The sequence below is a fragment of the Puma concolor genome, chromosome B1, assembly GCF_028749965.1.
Source record: "Puma concolor isolate L17-30 chromosome B1, mPumCon1.1.hap2, whole genome shotgun sequence".
Classification (NCBI taxonomy): domain Eukaryota; kingdom Metazoa; phylum Chordata; class Mammalia; order Carnivora; family Felidae; genus Puma; species Puma concolor.
This window is the reverse complement of record NC_141670.1, coordinates 134,829,380-134,849,014: the sequence shown is the minus strand read 5'-3', so window position 1 is coordinate 134,849,014 and position 19,635 is coordinate 134,829,380. Positions and strand designations below refer to the sequence as shown.

The 19,635-nt window shown below is 38.4% G+C and overlaps 2 protein-coding genes across 7 annotated transcripts in view; one reads left to right on the top strand and one right to left on the bottom strand.

Annotated features, from left to right (window-relative positions):
* NUDT9 (nudix hydrolase 9) overlaps window positions 1-19,635 on the top strand; it is a 103,943-nt gene that overhangs the window by 53,592 nt on the left and 30,716 nt on the right. For 2 of the 4 annotated variants that reach the window (XM_086704623.1, XM_086704620.1), the window contains one exon: window positions 1,560-1,810. The exons of 1 other annotated variant lie outside the window; for it this stretch is intronic. In XM_086704623.1, coding sequence (XP_086560749.1) covers window positions 1,560-1,573 — 14 coding nt within the window. In that variant the 3' untranslated portion in view covers window positions 1,574-1,810. Of the gene's footprint in view, window positions 1-1,559; window positions 1,811-19,635 lie in introns of those variants that run through there. One more of the 4 variants, XM_086704621.1, reaches the window with a different exon arrangement.
* SPARCL1 (SPARC like 1) overlaps window positions 1-19,635 on the bottom strand; it is a 50,668-nt gene that overhangs the window by 2,974 nt on the left and 28,059 nt on the right. For 2 of the 3 annotated variants that reach the window (XM_086704616.1, XM_025921704.2), the window contains 9 exons: window positions 16,641-16,705; window positions 12,677-12,853; window positions 11,288-12,292; window positions 9,919-9,991; window positions 8,872-8,990; window positions 7,810-7,930; window positions 5,950-6,086; window positions 3,894-4,042; window positions 3,128-3,276 (listed from right to left, as the gene is read on the bottom strand). In XM_086704616.1, the coding sequence (XP_086560742.1) occupies window positions 3,128-3,276; window positions 3,894-4,042; window positions 5,950-6,086; window positions 7,810-7,930; window positions 8,872-8,990; window positions 9,919-9,991; window positions 11,288-12,292; window positions 12,677-12,853; window positions 16,641-16,705 (1,995 nt within the window). Of the gene's footprint in view, window positions 1-3,127; window positions 3,277-3,893; window positions 4,043-5,949; window positions 6,087-7,809; window positions 7,931-8,871; window positions 8,991-9,918; window positions 9,992-11,287; window positions 12,293-12,676; window positions 12,854-16,640; window positions 16,706-18,361; window positions 18,450-19,635 lie in introns of all 3 variants that reach the window. The other variant, XM_086704617.1, reaches the window with a different exon arrangement.

Below are 19,635 nucleotides of genomic sequence, written 5' to 3'. Positions count from 1 at the left end.
TGTTTCTTTTTCTTTTTCCCCACTGTAACTGCTCTAGTTCAAGTTCTAATCAACTATGCCTGGATTTACCACAGGCAAATCAGCCAGTTCTCTGGCTTCTCCACCATGTAACCAAAAGAATCTTTCTTAAGTACAAATCCAGTGAAACCACTCCCTTGTTTAAAACACTTTGGTGATCCTCCAGTACTTTTAGGATAATGTCTTTAACTGGCTCAGTAGGACCTGCATGATCTGACTCGTTTGCCTATGAGTCTCAGTTGGAGGGTTTTTCTCAAGATTAATGTGGAATGGTATGTCATGAACACCAAATAAATATTACTCCTCTACCTTTCAATTAAACCCCACTTTTACACAGAAGGAGAATGAGACTTGCTGAGGTTAAGTGGTATGCCCTAACTCACATAGCTAACTCATGACAGAGCTGGATATTCGAGCACACCTAGCCCAGATAAAAGGCAGTTAAAATTCAGAATGGCCGTGGCTAAAATTTATCTTGTCCTTTCATGGATTTCCCAGCCATGAGGGAAGGAAGGGCACGCTTACAAATAGAGATTTTGTTGTGTTTTGTTTTCCCTAGCTACAGCCCAAAGCAGTAACTTGTTTGGTTGTTCTGACTGAATATTAAATATCTGCTTTCTTGGTTTACTATGTGAGAATTCTTTCCCTCCTTCAAAATAATGTAATCATGGCCAAACCACAGTGAACAAACAAGACCATTAAGAGCTTTTGGAGTTGCTGAACTTCAAGCCCTTCCTGCTCCTCCCAGACAACCACCCAGCACAGAGCCTGAGTGAGCCTACATGCTGAAGAGCTGCCAGAAGTTTCAGAGGAACAGTGAAGCACAACTGGTTTCCTTAAATAAATGGAATCTGTTCAAACTCAATCACTCTGTTAAAATCAAGTGCCATATAAAAGGGCACACACTGGGGCGCCTGGGTGGCTCAGTCGGTTAAGCGTCTGACTTGGGCTCAGGTCATGATCTCACGGTTTGTGAGTTCGAGACCCGCATCGGGCTCTGTGCTGACAGCTCAGGGCCTGAAGCCTGCTTCGGATTCTGTGTCTCCCTCTCTCTCTACCCCTTGCCTGCTCACACTCTGTCTCTGTCTCTCTCTCTCAAAAATAAACATTAAAAAAAATTTATAAAGGGCACAATATATCCTGTCCCAGCTACGTTTCCCCCTTTTGATAATGGTGGGGTGGAGGGAGTGGGGCAGCTGTACTCGGGTACACTTTGTCTTTTTAACATGGGAATTAGGAAAGTAGTTTTAGCCATTTTGGGGAATATATTTGAATTTATAAGTACTGTACTTATAGAATAGACGTTAGAAGGGAAATTGGTATTATTTATATGGGTTGGGGTCTTGACAGCTTATTCATTTCCTATTAATGCTAATAGGGTATAAACAATATGTCACAGCTTCTAAGACCTCTTCTCACATTATAGCAGGAGTTGGTCTGTGTGACCAAATGAATATGGCAGAAGTATGTCACTTCTGAGATTAGGTTACAAAAGACATTATAACTTAAGTCTTGGGTTCTCTCTCTCTTTTCTCTCACAGATGCCAAGCTGTGAGCAGTCCTATGGAGAGGACCACATGGTGAGGAAATGGAATCTTCCAACAGTAGCCATGTGGGCGAGTTCAGAGGAGATCCTAAGATAGAACTGTCCAGATAAACAACTCCTAGATTCCTGATCCTTGGAAACTGTGAACTTGTAAGCTTCTAAGCTTTAGGGTAATTTGTTATGCAGTGATAGGCGACCAATATACAGCACTTGGTGCTTACAAAAATATACATTCTTTGCTCCTTACAGTTGTGCTTATTTCACAGAATAATATTGTAGAGGCAAAGAGCTAACCCTTTCTGCTTACCTATTTATCAGTAAGTACTCAATACTCTCAGCTCTTTCTTTATAATTTCAAGGCATTCTACATATCATGAAGAATATATATATATACACACACACACACATATAATATATATAAGAATATATATTACATATATAAGAATATATATAATAAATATATTAATTTTTAAATGTTTATTTAATTTTGAAAGAGAGACAGAGTGTGAGTGGGGTAGGGGCAGAGAGAGGGGGACACAGAATCCAAAGCAGGTTCCAGTCTCTGAGCTGTCAGCAGAGTCAGACGCAGGGTTCAAACCCATGAACCATGAGATCATGACCTGAGCTAAAGTCAGACGCTTAACTCACTGAGACACCCAGATGCCCCATTAAGAATATTTTTAAAGTGAATGTCATACAAGTTGCCTCCTTTTAAGACATTCTGACCTTTGATGAACTTACTTTTCATGATTGGTTGGCTGCACATTCATCCTACTTGTATGTTGTGAACATAACATATAAAACCTCTGCTTTAGAGGTTGTTTACTGTTGATTTACATTGTGCAAGCAGTTTTGAGTGCTCATTTTTTGAGAATCTTTCAAATCTTGATTATTAAAAACATGCTTGCTAATAAAAATCAGCTTTAACTTAGGAAAACAAAAGGAAGTATGTTAAGACATAGACTGGCAAAACAAATATCTAAATTTAAGTTCCTCCATCACAGGGAGAAAGAAAGAACCCTCTGATTATTATTATTTTTGCCACTGAAGATGCAGTAATAGATTGAAAGCATAATATCTGGACACAACTTGTGATATGAGGCCCTATCTTTAGTGAGTTGGTAACGAATTCTAAGATTTTTCTGACATCTCCCACTGGCAGAATCAGACTTACTGTTTTACTCTTCACATATGACTTTTTAAAGTTGGGACCAATAGTCAGGTTAAGAAATGACATAAAATCCCTCCTTCTTCAGAAGGGTAGCACAGCTCTCTGGATTGACATCATTTTCTCAGGCTTAGCCAACTGCTAAGAACTCAATGTTGTGATCCCCTAAGTATTCCCACTTTTATTCTCTGAAAAAAAGAGTATCATCAAGGGAAGTATGAAGTAACCTTGCAATGACAGCATGTGCCCTGAGGAAGTCCTACCTGGGATGCTGCCACCTTGCTGTCCCTAGGTGTCAATCTGAGCACATAGCAGGACCTCTCCAGGAGGGCTGCAGGCCTTGGTGCTCTCCTGGAGAAGAGGATACCCCTTTCCCTGACTGATGATGAGTTTACCTTCTTTAATTCCAAAGCAGTGGCCCCACTCCTTCAGGGTGATGTGCTTATCTTTGTTGGGATCACACTCCTCAAAGAAACGAGTTATGCAGTGTTCCATGGGCACCAGAGATGCTCGCAAAGGAGCAAGCTCAGAATGTGTTAAGACTCTGCAATGAAATAAACGGTGGTGTATTAATGGCCAGCTTGTATATGAAAGTTAACTCTTAGGATAACTAAGGCATTTTTCTTCCACAAGATTGCTAGGAATGCCAAATAAATAGTACACTCATGAAAAGGTGCAAAATTATGGGTAAGATACACAGCACTTGAGATGTCACAAAGTTTCTTTCCTCACTGGGAAGTACTCTCCTGCCAACTTAAATTTATAGGGATGTGCCTCACCCCCCACCAACAATCATGTTTGTACAGCCTGACTCTTACCCACTGACCATTACCCAATTGTACATATCCAGGTGTAAGCACTTGACCTAAGCTGGGCCAATCAGAACATCTTGGGAATTCAGGATTAAGAATGAGAAGGAATTTAAGGAGTCTCTGCTACAGGCTGGGTCCTAATATCTAAACTTGGGAAACATGGTGTGGCCATATTGTGCTATCTTCAAAGCAGTTTTGTGTTTAGACACCTAACTACATTTGTTTGGCATGTCAGTGTTCTAAAACAGAGGTGGAAACTTCCTAGATTTGTTTAGAAGTATCTTTGTATAGATAATTAGACATTCTATCAGGGAGATGACCTAGTAATGTGAAGGTTAAGAGTTTTTACCTGTCCATAGGATGTTGGTCAAGTTCACCAAACTGCCAGTGCACAGGATACACATACATGTGGTAGTTTTTCTTAAAGTCCCGTAAGAGAAGGTCAATGGAATGGTCCCCAGCCAACAGCCTCTTTTCATCCAGGTAAATCTTCTTGACCTGGGATTAGGAAGGGAGAAGATCATCAGAGAATCAGACAAATGTAATGTAATTATCACTGGTAAACTTTACTTGAAGAGTAACAGTGACATGACAGAGGAAAACAAGCCCAGGCCATCATGAGACCGAATGAAATCCTTTCTAGTCAACACTATACAGACTTTCTTATTTCTACATAGAATAACAGCCAACTAAAAAATACAACCTGTGGTTTTTAGAAGATATTTAAGTATTTTTGATCTTTCTTTTAACCGAGTACTGTTCATCACATTCCTTAAAATTATGAGAAGGTTTTAATGAAAAGGCCTGAAATGACCTAGGCAAAATTGTTGGTTAGTGAAAAGTCCCAATCACCACATTGGCATACTCTTAATTCTCTAAGTATTTCTGTCCAGTGTCTGATCAGAATCAGCTGTGGTGTGACACCATTTGGTCAGCCCCATTAAAATTTCCCTGTTTTGCATCTAACGCTCTCAAGACTTTCACTATGATGTATTAAAAAGAGAGGATAGAAATTATTTCTGGGCAATGCATATAAAACTCTCAGCTTATGATGTTACTCATGAGCTAACTGGAAGCATTTAGAACAGAACTACCCATCTCCATGGTCACATCCACCAACTTCTCTCCTTGTTATCATGGATGAACTTCCTGTGCTCTGAATATAAGCCCAACCCTTCACTGGTGCTCAGAAGCCTACCCCTTTCCATCTCCTCAAAACCACCCTATGGCAGTTGGGTACCTCTTCTATTCCTTATTAGTTTTTACCATCTTTACTGGGGTCCTACCAGAAGCACACAAACATCCTCTACTATCTCCCACTGGTAGATGGGATTCTTGAACTCACATTCCTGTCTGGCTGCCACCCATTTCACTTTTCCTCTTTCTAGCAAAATGCCTTGAATATATTGTCTATACTTGGTGCTTCCACATCCTTCCTCCTATTCTCTTTTGAACCCTGTCACTCAAGCTTTTCTTCTCTCCAATCTGCAGAAACAGCTTCTGTCAAGGTTAACTCTGTGACCACCACATGCCAAATCAGTGCTCAACTCATTCCTCATTTTACAACCTGTAAGCAGCATTTGACACAGTTAATGCACACCTTCCTTCTTGTTTAATTTTTTCTTCATAGCATGTTTCATTCCACCTGACATACCTTATATATTTGCATATTTATTTACATGTTTATATATTTGCATGTATGCTCATATTTGCAATATGTCTATAAACACACATGTGCGTGCACACACACACACACACACACACACACACATTTGTTCAGAGTCTCTTTTCCAAGGATGTTAGCTCATGAAGGCAGAGATTTTTCTTTGCTTCATTGCTGTATCCCCATCATGTAAATCAATTCCAGATACACAGGATGTACTCAATAGCTATTTGATGAGTGCATTTTCCCTGAGAACTTCTGGAATGAATATTCTGCACTTTTAAATCTTAATATATTACTGACATTGCAAATAAGGGATTTCTCTTATATCACAAATCTGTCTGGTCTATGAGGGCAAAAAGATGTATTAAAAATCTTTAAAATTTATTTAAATTTATTATTAGATTTAAATAATATGTTTGGGCCTGAATATATAAGTGCTGAATGGAGGTTCCCTTTGCTCAACCAGGATTTGCTCTGGGGTATGAGGTGAAGAGTCCTTGCTCAGGCCACTGCCCTTTGGACAGGAATGGGGTGGTTTGGCCATGTCTCAAACCTTGTGGCATGAATGGTGACCACTACTGTTCTGTTACTGCATGTGAACTTAGCAGGTGTGGCGAACCAAGTGGGCTCTTGCTGATATGCAGGGGGAGGTAGGCCCCCTCCTCCCCTCAACACACATACCCTTTTTCCTTAGGCTCTGTACATAGACACTTGGGTAGTTGACCTGTGGATAACTTACTTTATTTCTCTGCTTCTCATTTAGATATCCACCGTGTTCAGGGTTTGGCTCATAAAGCTGCATGAGAATATTCTTGAGCCAGTCTCTCATCCTTAGGGGAAACTGAGTCACTTCAAAGTCTGTACAAATAGGAATAGCTGTTCCAAGCAGAAAGAAAATAGATTTTAATCTTTGGATCTTACTCCTATCTTATGGCACGTCCTCATAACAGAAAGCTTAATAACATCTGGTGACTGACAGTACGCTCACTGTCCCACTGTCACAGCAGTGGGTCCTTACACCTGGCGGCAAAACAGAACTGCCTGTGGTGTTTTCAAAACATACCAGATTCCAGCTTCCATTCAAAGACATTCTGATTTGATTGGTCTGGGGTAGAATGTGGGCATCAGGATGATTTAAAAGTTCCAAAAATAATTTTTTATTATTATTATTTTTTCTTAAAAAAATTTTTTTTTAAACGTTTATTTATTTTTGAGAGAGAGAGACAGAGCATGAACAGGGGAGGGGCAGAGAGAGAGGGAGACACAGAATCTGAAACAGGCTCCAGGCTCTGAGCAGTCAGCACAGAGCCCAACGCGGGGCTCGAACTCACGGACCGTGAGATCATGACCTGAGCCAAGGTCGGACGCTTAACCGACCAAGCCACCCAGGCGCCCCCCAAAAAATAATTTTGATATGCAGGTTTATTTGATATGCAGGTTTATTTTGATTTTGGTTTATTTGATATGCAGGTTTATTTATTTGATATGCAGGTTTATTTTGATATGCAGGTTATTATTTGATATGCAGATTTATAGGTGGAGGGTAGAGGCTGCAAGAACTATTTATCAGGAGAAAAGACAAAAAAGTGGAAATTAGATTAACCTGTGGTAACAATGTTAAATCTCAGTGATTTAAAAGAACAAAAACTTTTAAATTTTTTTAGTTTTACTGAAATATAATATACATACAACACTGTTTAAGATGTACAGCATAATAACTTGACATCCATATGTTGTGCGATGACCACCTCACTATCACCTCACTAGCTACAAAATTTTTTTTCCTTGTGATGAGAACTTTTAGGATCTACTCTTTTAGCGACTTTCAGATATACTCTACAGCAGTGTTAATTACAGTCACTGTGTTGTACATTCAAGGCCAATACAAGTTGACAGGAGGGCTCTGCATACAGGACCACACATATGCTAGCTCTTAAATGCAGCTGCCCAGAACTCACATGGATGATTTTTGCTGAAATTTCACTGGACAAATCAACTCATATGGTCACATCTAAGATCAAGAGGGCTGAGAAATTTAATACTCTTGTGTGTCAGGAAAGACAGGAGAACTGGAAATATTAGTAAGCGCTGCTAATGTGGAGAATCACTTAGTGATAAGGAGATCCAAACACAATTGAGAGTATTTGGGGGGAAGAAGAGCATTAAAAAAAAACTTCTAGAAGAATATATTGTCATAAAACTTCTTGGCGGAGACTTAACGTACATTGGAAAAAGGACAAGTAATTTAGCAAAATTCCAATGATTCATTTCAATTATTAAGTGGTAACATTATCATAGTAATTCTGAACCCTGGCTGCACCTTAGAATTGTCTAGGTTACTTTAAAAACAAATGAAAAAGCAATGTTAAAGCCCCAACCCCGTCCAATTAAATCAGTCTCTTTTAGTTAAGGCTGGGGAATTATTCTTTTTATTTTTTTTAAGTCTCTCTAGAAGATTTTAATGAGCATCCTAGGTTCAGAACTACATTAGCCTTTTTCCATTTGCATGTGGGAGTCTGTATATAGATTATTCAGATATGCATAGATTCACCCCAAATCCTCTCAGCAATGGTGGTTGGCAAGAGTGGCAGAATCTTACATTTGCAGGCTCCAAAATAATCCAGTTGTAGCTGGTGCCCTTTTTTGGTTCCCTCCAGTTTACATTTAGTAGCAAACAGATGACAGGAGCTGGCATAGGTCTGATTGTCAGTGCCACAAACCTAGGAAAGACAAGCATGAGAAAAAGCTCATGTTTCTTTAAAACTTTTTTTTGAAAAAAATTTTAATGTTTATTTTTGAGAGAGAGAGAGACAGAGCATGAGCAGGGGAGGGGCAGAGAGAGAGGGAGACACAGAATTTGAAGCAGGCTCCAGGCTCTGAGCTGTCAGCATAGAGCCTGACACGGGGCTCGAACCCACGAGCCTTGAGATCATGACCTGAGCCAAAGTAGGATGCTTAACTGACTGAGCCACCCAGGTGCCCCTTGAGCTCATGTTTCTGAATGTACACTAGGAAAATACTCTGCTTCTTAAAGCTCATAGGCAGACTGATCAGTTGTGCTGAGCCAGGTAAGTGAAGTTATTAAAATCATAACTGCCTATTTGCTTAAAAAAATCAACTAAATTATACCAATGGTGATGACAATCTAGCTCTAGATAAGTTCAGTAGAATGCAAACTGCAGACTTTTCAAGGATACAGTGAGTTTTAAAATGAGTTCTGGGGGCGCCTGGGTGGCGCAGTTGGTTAAGCGTCCGACTTCAGCCAGGTCACGATCTCGCGGTCCGTGAGTTCCAGCCCCGCGTCAGGCTCTGGGCTGATGGCTCAGAGCCTGGAGCCTGTTTCCGATTCTGTGTCTCCCTCTCTCTCTGCCCCTCCCCCATTCATGCTCTGTCTCTCTCTGTCCCAAAAATAAATAAATGTTGAAAAAAAAATTTAAAAAAAAATAAAATGAGTTCTGAAGATATCAATGCCATTATTACCTTTTCAAGGTACAGCTGAAATTCCTTATTTTTGCTGGCATTTGTTCCTATTCAGTATTATTTCAAGTATTAGATGATAACTTGGACATTTTTTTTTGACAAACATTTCAATTGCAAGCCACTTTCATCCAAATCACTAACTACTTGGGGCCCCTTAGAGACTATTTTGTAGAATACTTACTTGGTCAAGGAGTTTTGAAGGAGGACAAGTCACTGAATCTTGGCAAACACAGTGGGGTTTTCCCTGCTGGTCAGCTTTACAGATGTGTCCTCTTTTACACTGGAAGTTCATGCAAGAATCTGACAGGAAAGATTGAACAGAAAGCATGAGCAAAGCTAAACTGAGTATGTAACCTCAAATTTATCTAGACATGAGCTCCATTTTCACTAATTAAAGAAAATTTGGGAAAATATTAGAAACCATTCTAATGGACATCTTAATGTTCAGATGGGACCCTCTGACATCAAACTGTGTTACACAATAGTCTAGATTTTCTGGGCAGTTTGAATTGGGAATATAAAAAGAACAAACAGCTCTTCTTGGCCTGCCTACAATGGTCATAGTCTGAAGTCTATAATTTAAGTTTGTGCAGGTTGGTCAGAAGTTAATAAGTCATGAAAATTTTGTGTTGAAATTTAAAATCTTTGTGATTGGGGTATGCCATTGGGAATTAGGTCTCAATTAAATACAGGATCTAAATTCACTAGTAATTTATGGATTTGAGAAAAAATAAAGTAGGAGCACCTGGGTGGCTCAGTCGATTGGGTGTCCGACTTTGACTCAGGTCATGATCTCGCAGTTTGTGAGTTCAAGCCCTACAATGGGCTTGCTGCTGTCAGCACAGAGCCCACTTTAGATCCTCTGTCCCTCTCTCTCCCTGCCCACCACACCCCCATCTCATGCTTTCTCTCTCAAAAATAAATATGACGTCAAAGAGAAAAAATAAAGTAGAATGAATTCTTCTCAGAAGCATAGGATTTAGGAAAGAAGAATTCTAGCTTTCATACTATTACAAGCCTTCCAGTTTGTAAACACATTTGCCCATAGTTGTGTATAAAATGTATGCTAGAGAATGTCAATAGTTTATGAGAACATTTCTGTGGGGAGGATGTAAGAGAGGAAAAATTCTGAGAAGCAGTGACAAATAAATGATGGAATGGGGATAGCCTAATGCGGCCATTCCATTTCTTCCTTGATACAGTCATGAGCAGCTTAGCCTGGACTCACCAGTACCATGTACCATTCTGTTGTCTTCATATGAACTTTCACCTTCATTTGGTAGGCTCTCTGTTTTCTTGGCCTTTATAACAACAAGAGCAGAAGCTGAAGTTTATTTACAGGAAAGCCATTACATAATTTATATTTCCACTGTGTGTACCTTCACAAAGCTTTTCATACCCAAATCATTTCAGATCTCAAAATGATACCAGCCATAACTGTGGAAATAGACAGTAACCCTTTGAGAATAGGAGCCATTTGTTTCTTCCTCAACTGGATTCAGTGCTGTATCTCTGGGGATTATTCAATAAAAGTTGGAACTAACATCAGGAGCAAAGCTGGGACCTCCCCTTTGGATTTTGGAATGGTAGAAATGTAGTATTATCATGTGATTCTATAGTTAAGACACAATTACATCAGTAACCTCTATGGAGCTGTTAATAAAGGTTTCTTACCAGGTTTCTAAAGTGTAATAAAACTCCTACCTTAAAATGGCAGGAGAGTTCTCAGTAATCAAGGTCACTATTGACCTTGGCCACCAAAAGCTGTGTCAAGTCCTCCTAGTGAGTGGCTGCTGGCGTTTTGCCTGAAAGCTCCAAATGATTAAACAACCAATGACGATATGCTTCTTCCCTACTCCCACTCTGTTGCAGTTTCCTGATTATCATTTTGGTGTGTATTTACTTAAAATTGAAGCTGAAGTCTTTATTCTTCATCTCTATAGCTAAATCAACAAACATTCCTGGATTTCTTATTAGAGACATTTTGCTAGACCTTGGTGATCTAACCTGAATATTACATGGCATCTACTCTTAAGACATTAGAGCAGTAGTTGTTAGTGTTTCCCATCCCTCATATCTGTCAGAATTTACCATTTTGGTTAGCTCCAGGCACTTTCAACTGCCTGTATCTGCATCTCTGTACCTGGAAAACCATGACATCTATTTGGCCTGCTCAAAGGACAGACTGAAAGTGCTAGGGAATTAACACCTCTCTTAGCAATTCTCAGTCTGTACAAATGCCCCAGCTCCCTCATTCTCCAAATGGGGTAATTCAGAGGAATGTGCTTTACATGGCTTTAATGATATACCTTTGATTAGCTTCCTTTCCTTCCTGATATCATGTCCCATTCCTCTTTGTTCCCTGAACTTCTCAAATAAACTACTTAAATCCAGGCTCTGCTTCTAGGGGAACCCAAATAAAATAGGCACTTTCAGCCTGGTGATGGAGAGCACAGGAAAATAAATAATTTTAATACATTTTAGTAATGTACTGGTAGAGATAGGCACGGGAGACTGAGAGCACAGAGAAAGGTCATGGCTATTTCTTTATAAAGCTAAGTGCTCTATCAGACAAGCATCAATGTAAAGAATCTCACCCCTTGGTATTCTCCAGGTTCACTGGCATCTACATTCCCATTTTCACGTGCTCTTTCTTTTTCTCTTTCTCTTTCCTCTTCATATTTGAGGTGATAGAAAATGGACTGAGATCTTTCAGCCTCCATGAAGGCCTCACTTGGGATGAATTCGTAGTCATCAGTTGCATCGTGTCTGGGATCATCACCACCATCATCATTAGCCCCATGATTTCTGGGCATGGTGTTACCATCACCAGTAGGCTCCACGAGCAAAGCCTCAGAAACAGTCTTTTTATCCATCTCCTCATGGTTGCTGGTAACTTCAGGTTTTTCTTCTTGGCTCTGCCATTCAGCATCTTGGCTGTGCTTAGTAATTTTTGATGCACTTTCCTCTTCCATTTCTGCATTGGAACTGTCTTCTTCTTGTTCTTGGTTACCCTGCTCAAATTCAGCTTTCTGCATTTTGCTTACTTCAGTTGGTTCACTGGACTTTTCCAAAACATCATCAGATTTGGTACTATTTTCATCCTCCTTGCTATTAGAATGCTCCTTGGGAAATTCTCTCTCCCTTTCTTTGTTATTGTTGTGGGTACTGACTTCACCTGGCTCTTCTTCCCCTTCCTCTTCTCCATTGGGGATATTTGGATCCTGCTCTTGGTTTCCTTGATCATTTACATCTTGGCTATGTTTGTTGCTCCTGTTCAACTGAGAATGTAATTCATTCATTGGTTGTTCTTGTTTTTTTTCTGTTTTTGTGATGCTTTCTTGTTGGTTAATATCTACAATGGAACTAATATTAGGAGCAAGGAAATCAATGTTCTCTGGGCGTTTTTTCTTTTGAGGCTCATTCGTATCTTCTTTTAGGTCCAATGTACCTTCAGATGGTATGTACTCCACATTCTCACTTAAGTCACTTTCACTCTCCTCTTCATCCTGTAACCCGAGCTCTTGGCTATAACTCTGGTCCTGATCTGCTGACTGGTCCTGGCTTTCCTCCTTTGGCTTTAGTACTGAAGATTTTTCAGCCTTACAAGAAAAAAAAGTTTACTCTTGAAACAATTGGTAATGGAATATCTACATCATATTTTAATTCATAAGCTAACCTTTAGTGTTCATTATTTTTTTCACATAATATCAGGTAAACTCATATACAATGTTCCTGACACTTTATAGTTGCAAGTTTATAACCTGAATTTGAATTTTGTGGCATGAAATTATATAGCACCTTGGCCAAAGGCATAAAACTCACTAATTTTCACAGTTCTTTTGATAATTGGAGATCACTGATACGATAATCATCTTTTAAAAATTAAGCTGAGGTGAGAATGAGGTAATATCCTTAACTATGCTTTGAAATTGAGACCTTTGGAAAAATTTTAAATTATAATCGCATAACCATGTTACTTTTACCTTATGGTCGGGATGGTCTTCTACAGGCACTGCAATTTCCTTTTCATTTTCTGCATCTTCAACCCTTAACATGGGGATTGCAGTGTCGTTAGGTGTTACTAACACTTCAGCCTGTTGGATGGAACTCAAGGAATCAGCAGTTGGTTTTGGATGATTAGACAGGAACCTTGCATTTGTCTGAAAAAAAGTAGAAATTGGCTCATGTTATTCACGTCTAGATGCTGATGTCTAAAATTTCTAGCTACTCCTTTATCGTCATCATTCTTAGTAGCACTATGGTTCATACATAACATCAATTAAAAAATACTCTCTAGAATTTTTAAGAATACAAGCAAATGGCTATATTATAATCTTAGGTGAAAACAGACTCCCAAACATATTTAAGAAAAAGTTATGTATGCAGAGACTGGGTGAAAATAGAGCAAAGATTATTTCAATAATTGTCACCTTTGAGGTTTGGAATTATTTTCTGTGCTTTTCAAACTTAAAAAACATTCATACTCTATAATTTTAAGAACTGTTGTTAGCAGAAAGTCAAAGTCAAATTAAATTTACCGAAGATATAACTCTGTACATTTTCTTTTTAAATTTTTATTTAAATTCTGGTTAGTTAACATACAGTGCAACATTCATTTCAGGAGAATTTGGTGATTCATCACTTATGTACAACACCCATTGCTCATCATAAGTGCCCTCCTTAATATCCATCACCCATCTAGCCCATCCCACACCCACCTGCCTCTAGCAATTCTCAGTTTTTTCTCTATAGTTAGGAGTCTCTTATGGTTTTTCTTTCTTTTTTTTCCCTTCCCATACGTTCATCTGTTTTGTTTCTTAAATTCCACATGAGTGAAATCATATGGTATTTGTCTTTCTCTGACTGATTTATTTCGCTTAGCATAATACACCGTAGCTCCATGCATGTTGTTGCAAATGCCAAGATTTTATTTTTTTTTGATGGCCGAGTAATATTCCATTGTATATATAAACCACATCTTCTTTATCCATTTATCAGTCTATGGACATTTGAGCTCTTTCCATAGTTTGGCTATTGTTGATAATGTTGCTATAAACATTGGGGTGCATGTGTCCCTTTGAATCAGTCTTTTTGTATCTTTTGGGTAAATACCTAGTAGTGCAGTTACTGGATCATAGGGTAGTTCTATTTTTAAATTTTTGAGGAACCTCCATATTATTTTCCATAGTGGTTGCATCAGTTTGCATTCCTACCAACAGTGCAAGAGGGTTCCCCTTTCTCCACATCCTTGCCAATACCTGTTGTTTCTTGTGCTGTTAATTTTAGCCATTCTGACAGATGTGAGATGGTATCTCATCATAGTTTTGATTTGTATTTCCCTGTGATGAGTGATATTGAGCATATTTTCATATGTCTGTTAGTCATCTGGATGTCTTCTTTGGACAGATGTCTATTCATGTTTTCTGCCCATTTCTTAACCGGATTATTTGTTTTTTGGGTGTTGAGTTTGAGAAGTTCTTTAACATTGTACATTTTCTTAAGTTAAATTTTAAGTATTCACTGATAAATAGCAGAAAAGATTTAAACCTTATTCAATTATTTATTTTCTTAACACTAGCAGCCTTATATTCATCAAGAAATCTTATGATAAATAATTTAACATAGAACTAATTCAAAAACTGTGTGAAATAGTACACTAAGTCTAGTTAGGAAGAACAGCAATGGAGTATTATTTCAACTAGAAGGATGGCTCTATTTCTAGCTAGACTGAAGGCATAGATGAAGAACTGGCAGTGATACATGATGGAGAAGTTTAACAACTGACCTAGAGATTAAAGATCTTCCTTCAAGTCTTGACTCTATCAGCTATCTATCTGTCATTTGACGAATTGTGAATCCCACCCTATCATCTGTCAAGGTGAAGTGAGCAGAAATATCAAGATAAGTTTATGTATATTAGTCGTTTGTAAATTATAAAGTAACCAAGTGAAAACTGACTATTGCTAGAAGTAATATCCTACAGTGGTAATACTATGAACTGTCCAATACTGTAAGCAGGTATTCACTACAAATCTTTCTTACAGAGATGCTAAGGATACTCATGTCAGGCAGATCAAGGTATAAGTACAAAACCAGATTTTATTTGCATCGACTTGTCTTTACTCTATTAGCACATTCTGTTGTACCAATTGTATAATATAAGGAAAGGCATGGAGTTCAGGGTTCATTTTAGATGTGGTTTGCTCTCTTGCTTATCACCTTTTCAACTAAAAGGAGTAATAACATTTGAAAAAATTTCCAAAGAAGCCATTTGTAAGGGAGAGAGGATAAAGAATGGTGGCCAGTTTGGCAGGTTTCCAGCAAGGGCATTATGGAAGGCAAGGGATGGAGGAGATGTTCGGCTTATTAGTAGAGAACTGCTCCCCCTCTGCACCCTTCCTCCTCTGCTCTCCCTCTCCAAGCTGAAAGAAATGCAGAAGGACAGCAGCTTATCTTCTTTCAGAAATTTTCTGCAATCAAACTCTGTTTTATTATTATTCCCACATCTATAACACCATACCCTCTGGAAATGTGTGGAATCCCTGAACCACACAGAATCCACTTACTTCCGTACAATTCAGTCAATCTGGGAAAATGACACAAGATTTGTAAGAGGTAAACCCTATGGGAAGATATTTAGCTTTTTAGTGTTTGACTGGATCTACATAACAAATTGTCCCCAAAAGAAAACCTTTAAAATGTGTCTATATGTAGATGTGTTATTCAAACATTTGGTTCAAAAGCATTTTTGGTGCCTGTTTATATACTGGGCAACAGCTGCAAGGGAAAACACATTTTTAGGAGAAAACAATGGGTCTGTGGGAGCTTCTTTCAGTGCTGAACATAATTTATCCCACTTTTGTAATTGCAGAGGACATGTATAATTTCAGCTGGAGTAGCTCCAGCTACTAAAGCACAATTCCTAGGAGTGGCCATAAATTCTGTTTTCTAAGAAATGCTTGCTCTGGGTGGCATGATGCTGGTCTTTGCGGACACATCTGTCAACCAAATGTTAGCCACCAGCTATCCAAAAAACAAGGACAGAATCTTAGACATAGTAGAGACGGAGGAAGAGAAGGGATGAGAAAAATTACTTTGTCTACTTAAAGGAGATTGATTCCTCCATTTGGCAAAAAAGAAAAAAAAATGGCATAAATCCTTTAGCTTGATTATGGATGATATGGATCATTTGGGAGACATCTACATGATCATCCAAGCCATTAAAAACAACATTAAAACAACAACAATAATAACTTTCAGGTTATTTTAAGGCTGCTGACATGGTCTCAAATGATTCTGATTTGTGTGTGTCTGATTTACTGCTGTGTGAATGGTGGTGCCAGGATATCTGATCGTGAAGAAAAGAATGTTCTAGTTCTGTCTATTATCAGCATGTTGGCTTGGAAAGTACCCCCTCCCCAACCACCCCCAAGGACGAGTTAGGAGCCAATTTATGATTATCATACCATTTCCTGGCCCTAACCCACTGGTTCTTGTTTTATTACAGACTCAGAATTGATCAGCCAGTATATATTTGATCTTGAAGAAAATGCTGCTAAAGAGTATGGGTGTGCATTCCCAAGACTTCTCATACTAATTTCTTAGGTTTCTCATACTAAGTGATAAACTTCCAAAGGAAAATTTATTTCTTCCCATTCTCTTTGGCATTTGGGTCCTGGAAGATCCCCCTTCTAGTAAATTATAATCAACATTTTCACATTTATATTTATTGTATCTTGTAGAATCTGGTAGTTCTGAAGGAAATATTCTTTCAGAAAGTATTTTATATCAATATTTTGAGTCATTCATTCTCTGCTTGGGAAAAAATAATATTAAAACAAAAAAGAGAATTTCAAACCACTATATAAACACATTTTCTTTTAAATGGGGGATTTCTAAATTAAATGTAGAAAGGAGAGATGTAATAACAGAAAAAAGGGTATTTACCGGTATTGCAGTTGCAGTTCCCAAAATGTATAGGAGAAAAACTACAGTCTTCATGCTTTCTAGGCCTGCGAATGAAGAAGATAATTAGCAGTGGTGGGTAAAAGTTTCCTTGTGAAAAATTAAAAGATAATCTTCTTAGCAAATAATGAGCTTGATACTGACCTTTGTATTTAAACGCGATTACTGTCTTTACAGTAATGCCTTTACAGACATGTGAACTAACATGTCTGGAAAGACAGATTTAATGACAGTTTTTATCCAGTTGTGTCTGTGAGAATGACTCCTTGATTTTTTGGCCCAGCTGTGTTTGGGCAGCACCTATCTCTGTTTTTGACTGTGTTTCCATGAATAAAGATGCTATGCAGATTTAAGTCTTAAGATTTGTGAGTGTTCACAGTAAAGATAAAATTGACAAAGTGAAGTAATATAGTTTGTCAGGTTAGGATAAAATAGCCTGCCTCTTTGGTGGTGGAGAAACCCATACATTCAATGCAGAGTTTTAGGAATGAGACATTGTACTGCCTAAAGTGGTCATCAATGTTCAGCTAATTTATAAGTCTCACATTGCAATCTGTGGGATGGTGGTAGCCTGCAGATGGGTTTGGTTTGGCAGGCACTGTGTATTTTATTTTATTTTATTTTATTTTATTTTATTTTATTTTATTTTAATTTAATTTTAATTATTATTTTAAGTTTATTTATTTTGAGAGAGCGAGCGAGCGAGTGAGCGAGCAGGAGGGGAGCGGCAGAGAGAGATGAAGACAGAGAATTCCAAGCAGGCTCCATGCTGTCAGCACAGAGCCCGACATGGGGCTCAAACTCACGAACCGTTAGATCATGACCTGAGCCAAAACCAACAGGTGGACACTTAACTGACTGAGCCACTGAAGTGTCCCAAAGCATTGTGTATTTTAAACTAGCATTTTAAAATTCAGAGGTTTCATGCAAAAACTCAGATTTGCAGTTTCTCTTGAACCAGTGGCCTTTTAGCAACAAAAGGTCTTCATGGCAAAGCCGGCTGGTTCTGAGTAGAGACTGTCCTTTGTAAGGGATGCTGGCATTTGTACCTGGTCTGTTTCACTTGTTATTTGCCTCGAATTTGAGTTTCGTTTGTTCCAAATGAACTTTTTCAGTTTAGAGATGAGGCAAGCAAGGCTCAAAGAGGCTAAGTAAATTGGCCTCCAGGGGAATTTTCTTAAAAGGAGTGAGCTGTATACATTTCTCTGCAGAGTATCTCTAAGCCTAGTAGTCCAACTCCCACTGGTATTAGGAACAGAGTTTTTAGTCTTTAAAAGAGATTCTCTGGATGCCTAGAAATAGTAGATGTCTCTTTTAAGTTATTTTTTGCAATCATAGTTTTATACATAAATGTATAAATCTATAGAGCTTTAAAAAATATTTTGAGGTTTATAAAGAAAGTGAGTTCTCCTACTGAAATAGAAATATGTGTATATTTCTAAACAAATACTTAAATGGATATTTAAAATAAATATATATTTAAAAATACATTAATGTCAAACATTCTGTGATTTAATACTGTAACAGCTATCACTTCACACACACACACACACACACACACACACACACACACACACACATGCTCCCTTCCTAAAATAATTACATCACAATTGCTATTTAAATCACTATTTAACATTTATGACAATGTGCATACTCTTCATAGCTGAGTCAACTAGTAATTTCCTGTGTTGAATCATACTTACATTTATTTCTTGAACAATATTGTGTTTTGTCTAGCCCTAGAAATTGCCTCCTCTTTTAATGTACTTTTCCAGGTACATTTATTCTTCCCAAATTGTCCAACAAAATTTAAAAGTTCATTTTAATATGCTAACAACAATGACTACCACAACAGAACAACAACAACAAACCCATAGGGGATCCCCAAGCCCCATTTTCCTCACGGACATGTCCCTCCCAGGTGTTGGCTCTCTTGCTCCATTTGACAGAAGCCCCCCTCCTCCCCCTCCCCAAGCAGCTACCCTGCTTTCCTCCTGGGATCTCTAGTTACCACCACCCTGGGGATCCCCTTTGCTCTTTTCTTGTGTTTGAGTTCTTGCTTCCTGGATCCCATATATTTTTCTATCTTGGTGTTCTCCCTCATTTTTATGGAGCACATACTCCAGAAGCTTCCTGAGAAACAGTATATAGGAGACAAAAGTTTTGAGACTCTGCATAGCAAGAAAACATGAGTATTTCATCCTTCACTTGATAGACAGTTTGACCGGATACAGAATTTTAGATTAGAAAAATTATTTTAACGTTTATTTATTTTTGAGAGAGAGAGACAGAGAGTGAGAGCAGGGTAGAGGCAGAGAGAGAGAGAGGGGGGAACAGAGTTTCCAAAGCAGTCTCTGCTGCTGAGAACAGAGAGCTTCATGAGCAACTTCAACTCATAAACCATGAGACCATGACCTGAGCCAATGCTTAACTGACTAAGCCACCAAGCTGCTTCTAGATCAATTTTTTTTTCTCAGAATTTTAAAACATGATCCATTTTCTTTAGTTTCTGGTGTTGCTAGTAAGAGCACCAGTGTTGGTTTTTCCCATTTTTTAAAAATGAGAACTGTTTTTTTTCTTTCTGTAAGCTTTTAAGTTTTTGTCCCAAGTTTTAATATTTATCTCTAGTATTTTAAAATATTACCAAAAAAACACACACAAAAAACCAAAACAATAAAATATTACAATATCTGCCTTAATTTGAATCCTTTTAAATTTTTTCTTTTCAACGTTTATTTATTTTTGGGACAGAGAGAGACAGAGCATGAACGGGGGAGGGGCAGAGAGAGAGGGAGACACAGAATCGGAAACAGGCTCCAGGCTCTGAGCCATCAGCCCAGAGCCTGACGCAGGGCTCGAACTCACGGACTGCGAGATCATGACCTGGCTGAAGTTGGACGCTTAACCGAATGCGCCACCCAGGCGCCCCAATTTGAATCCTTTTAAATTTACTTTAGGCACTCATTAGTCTCTTTGA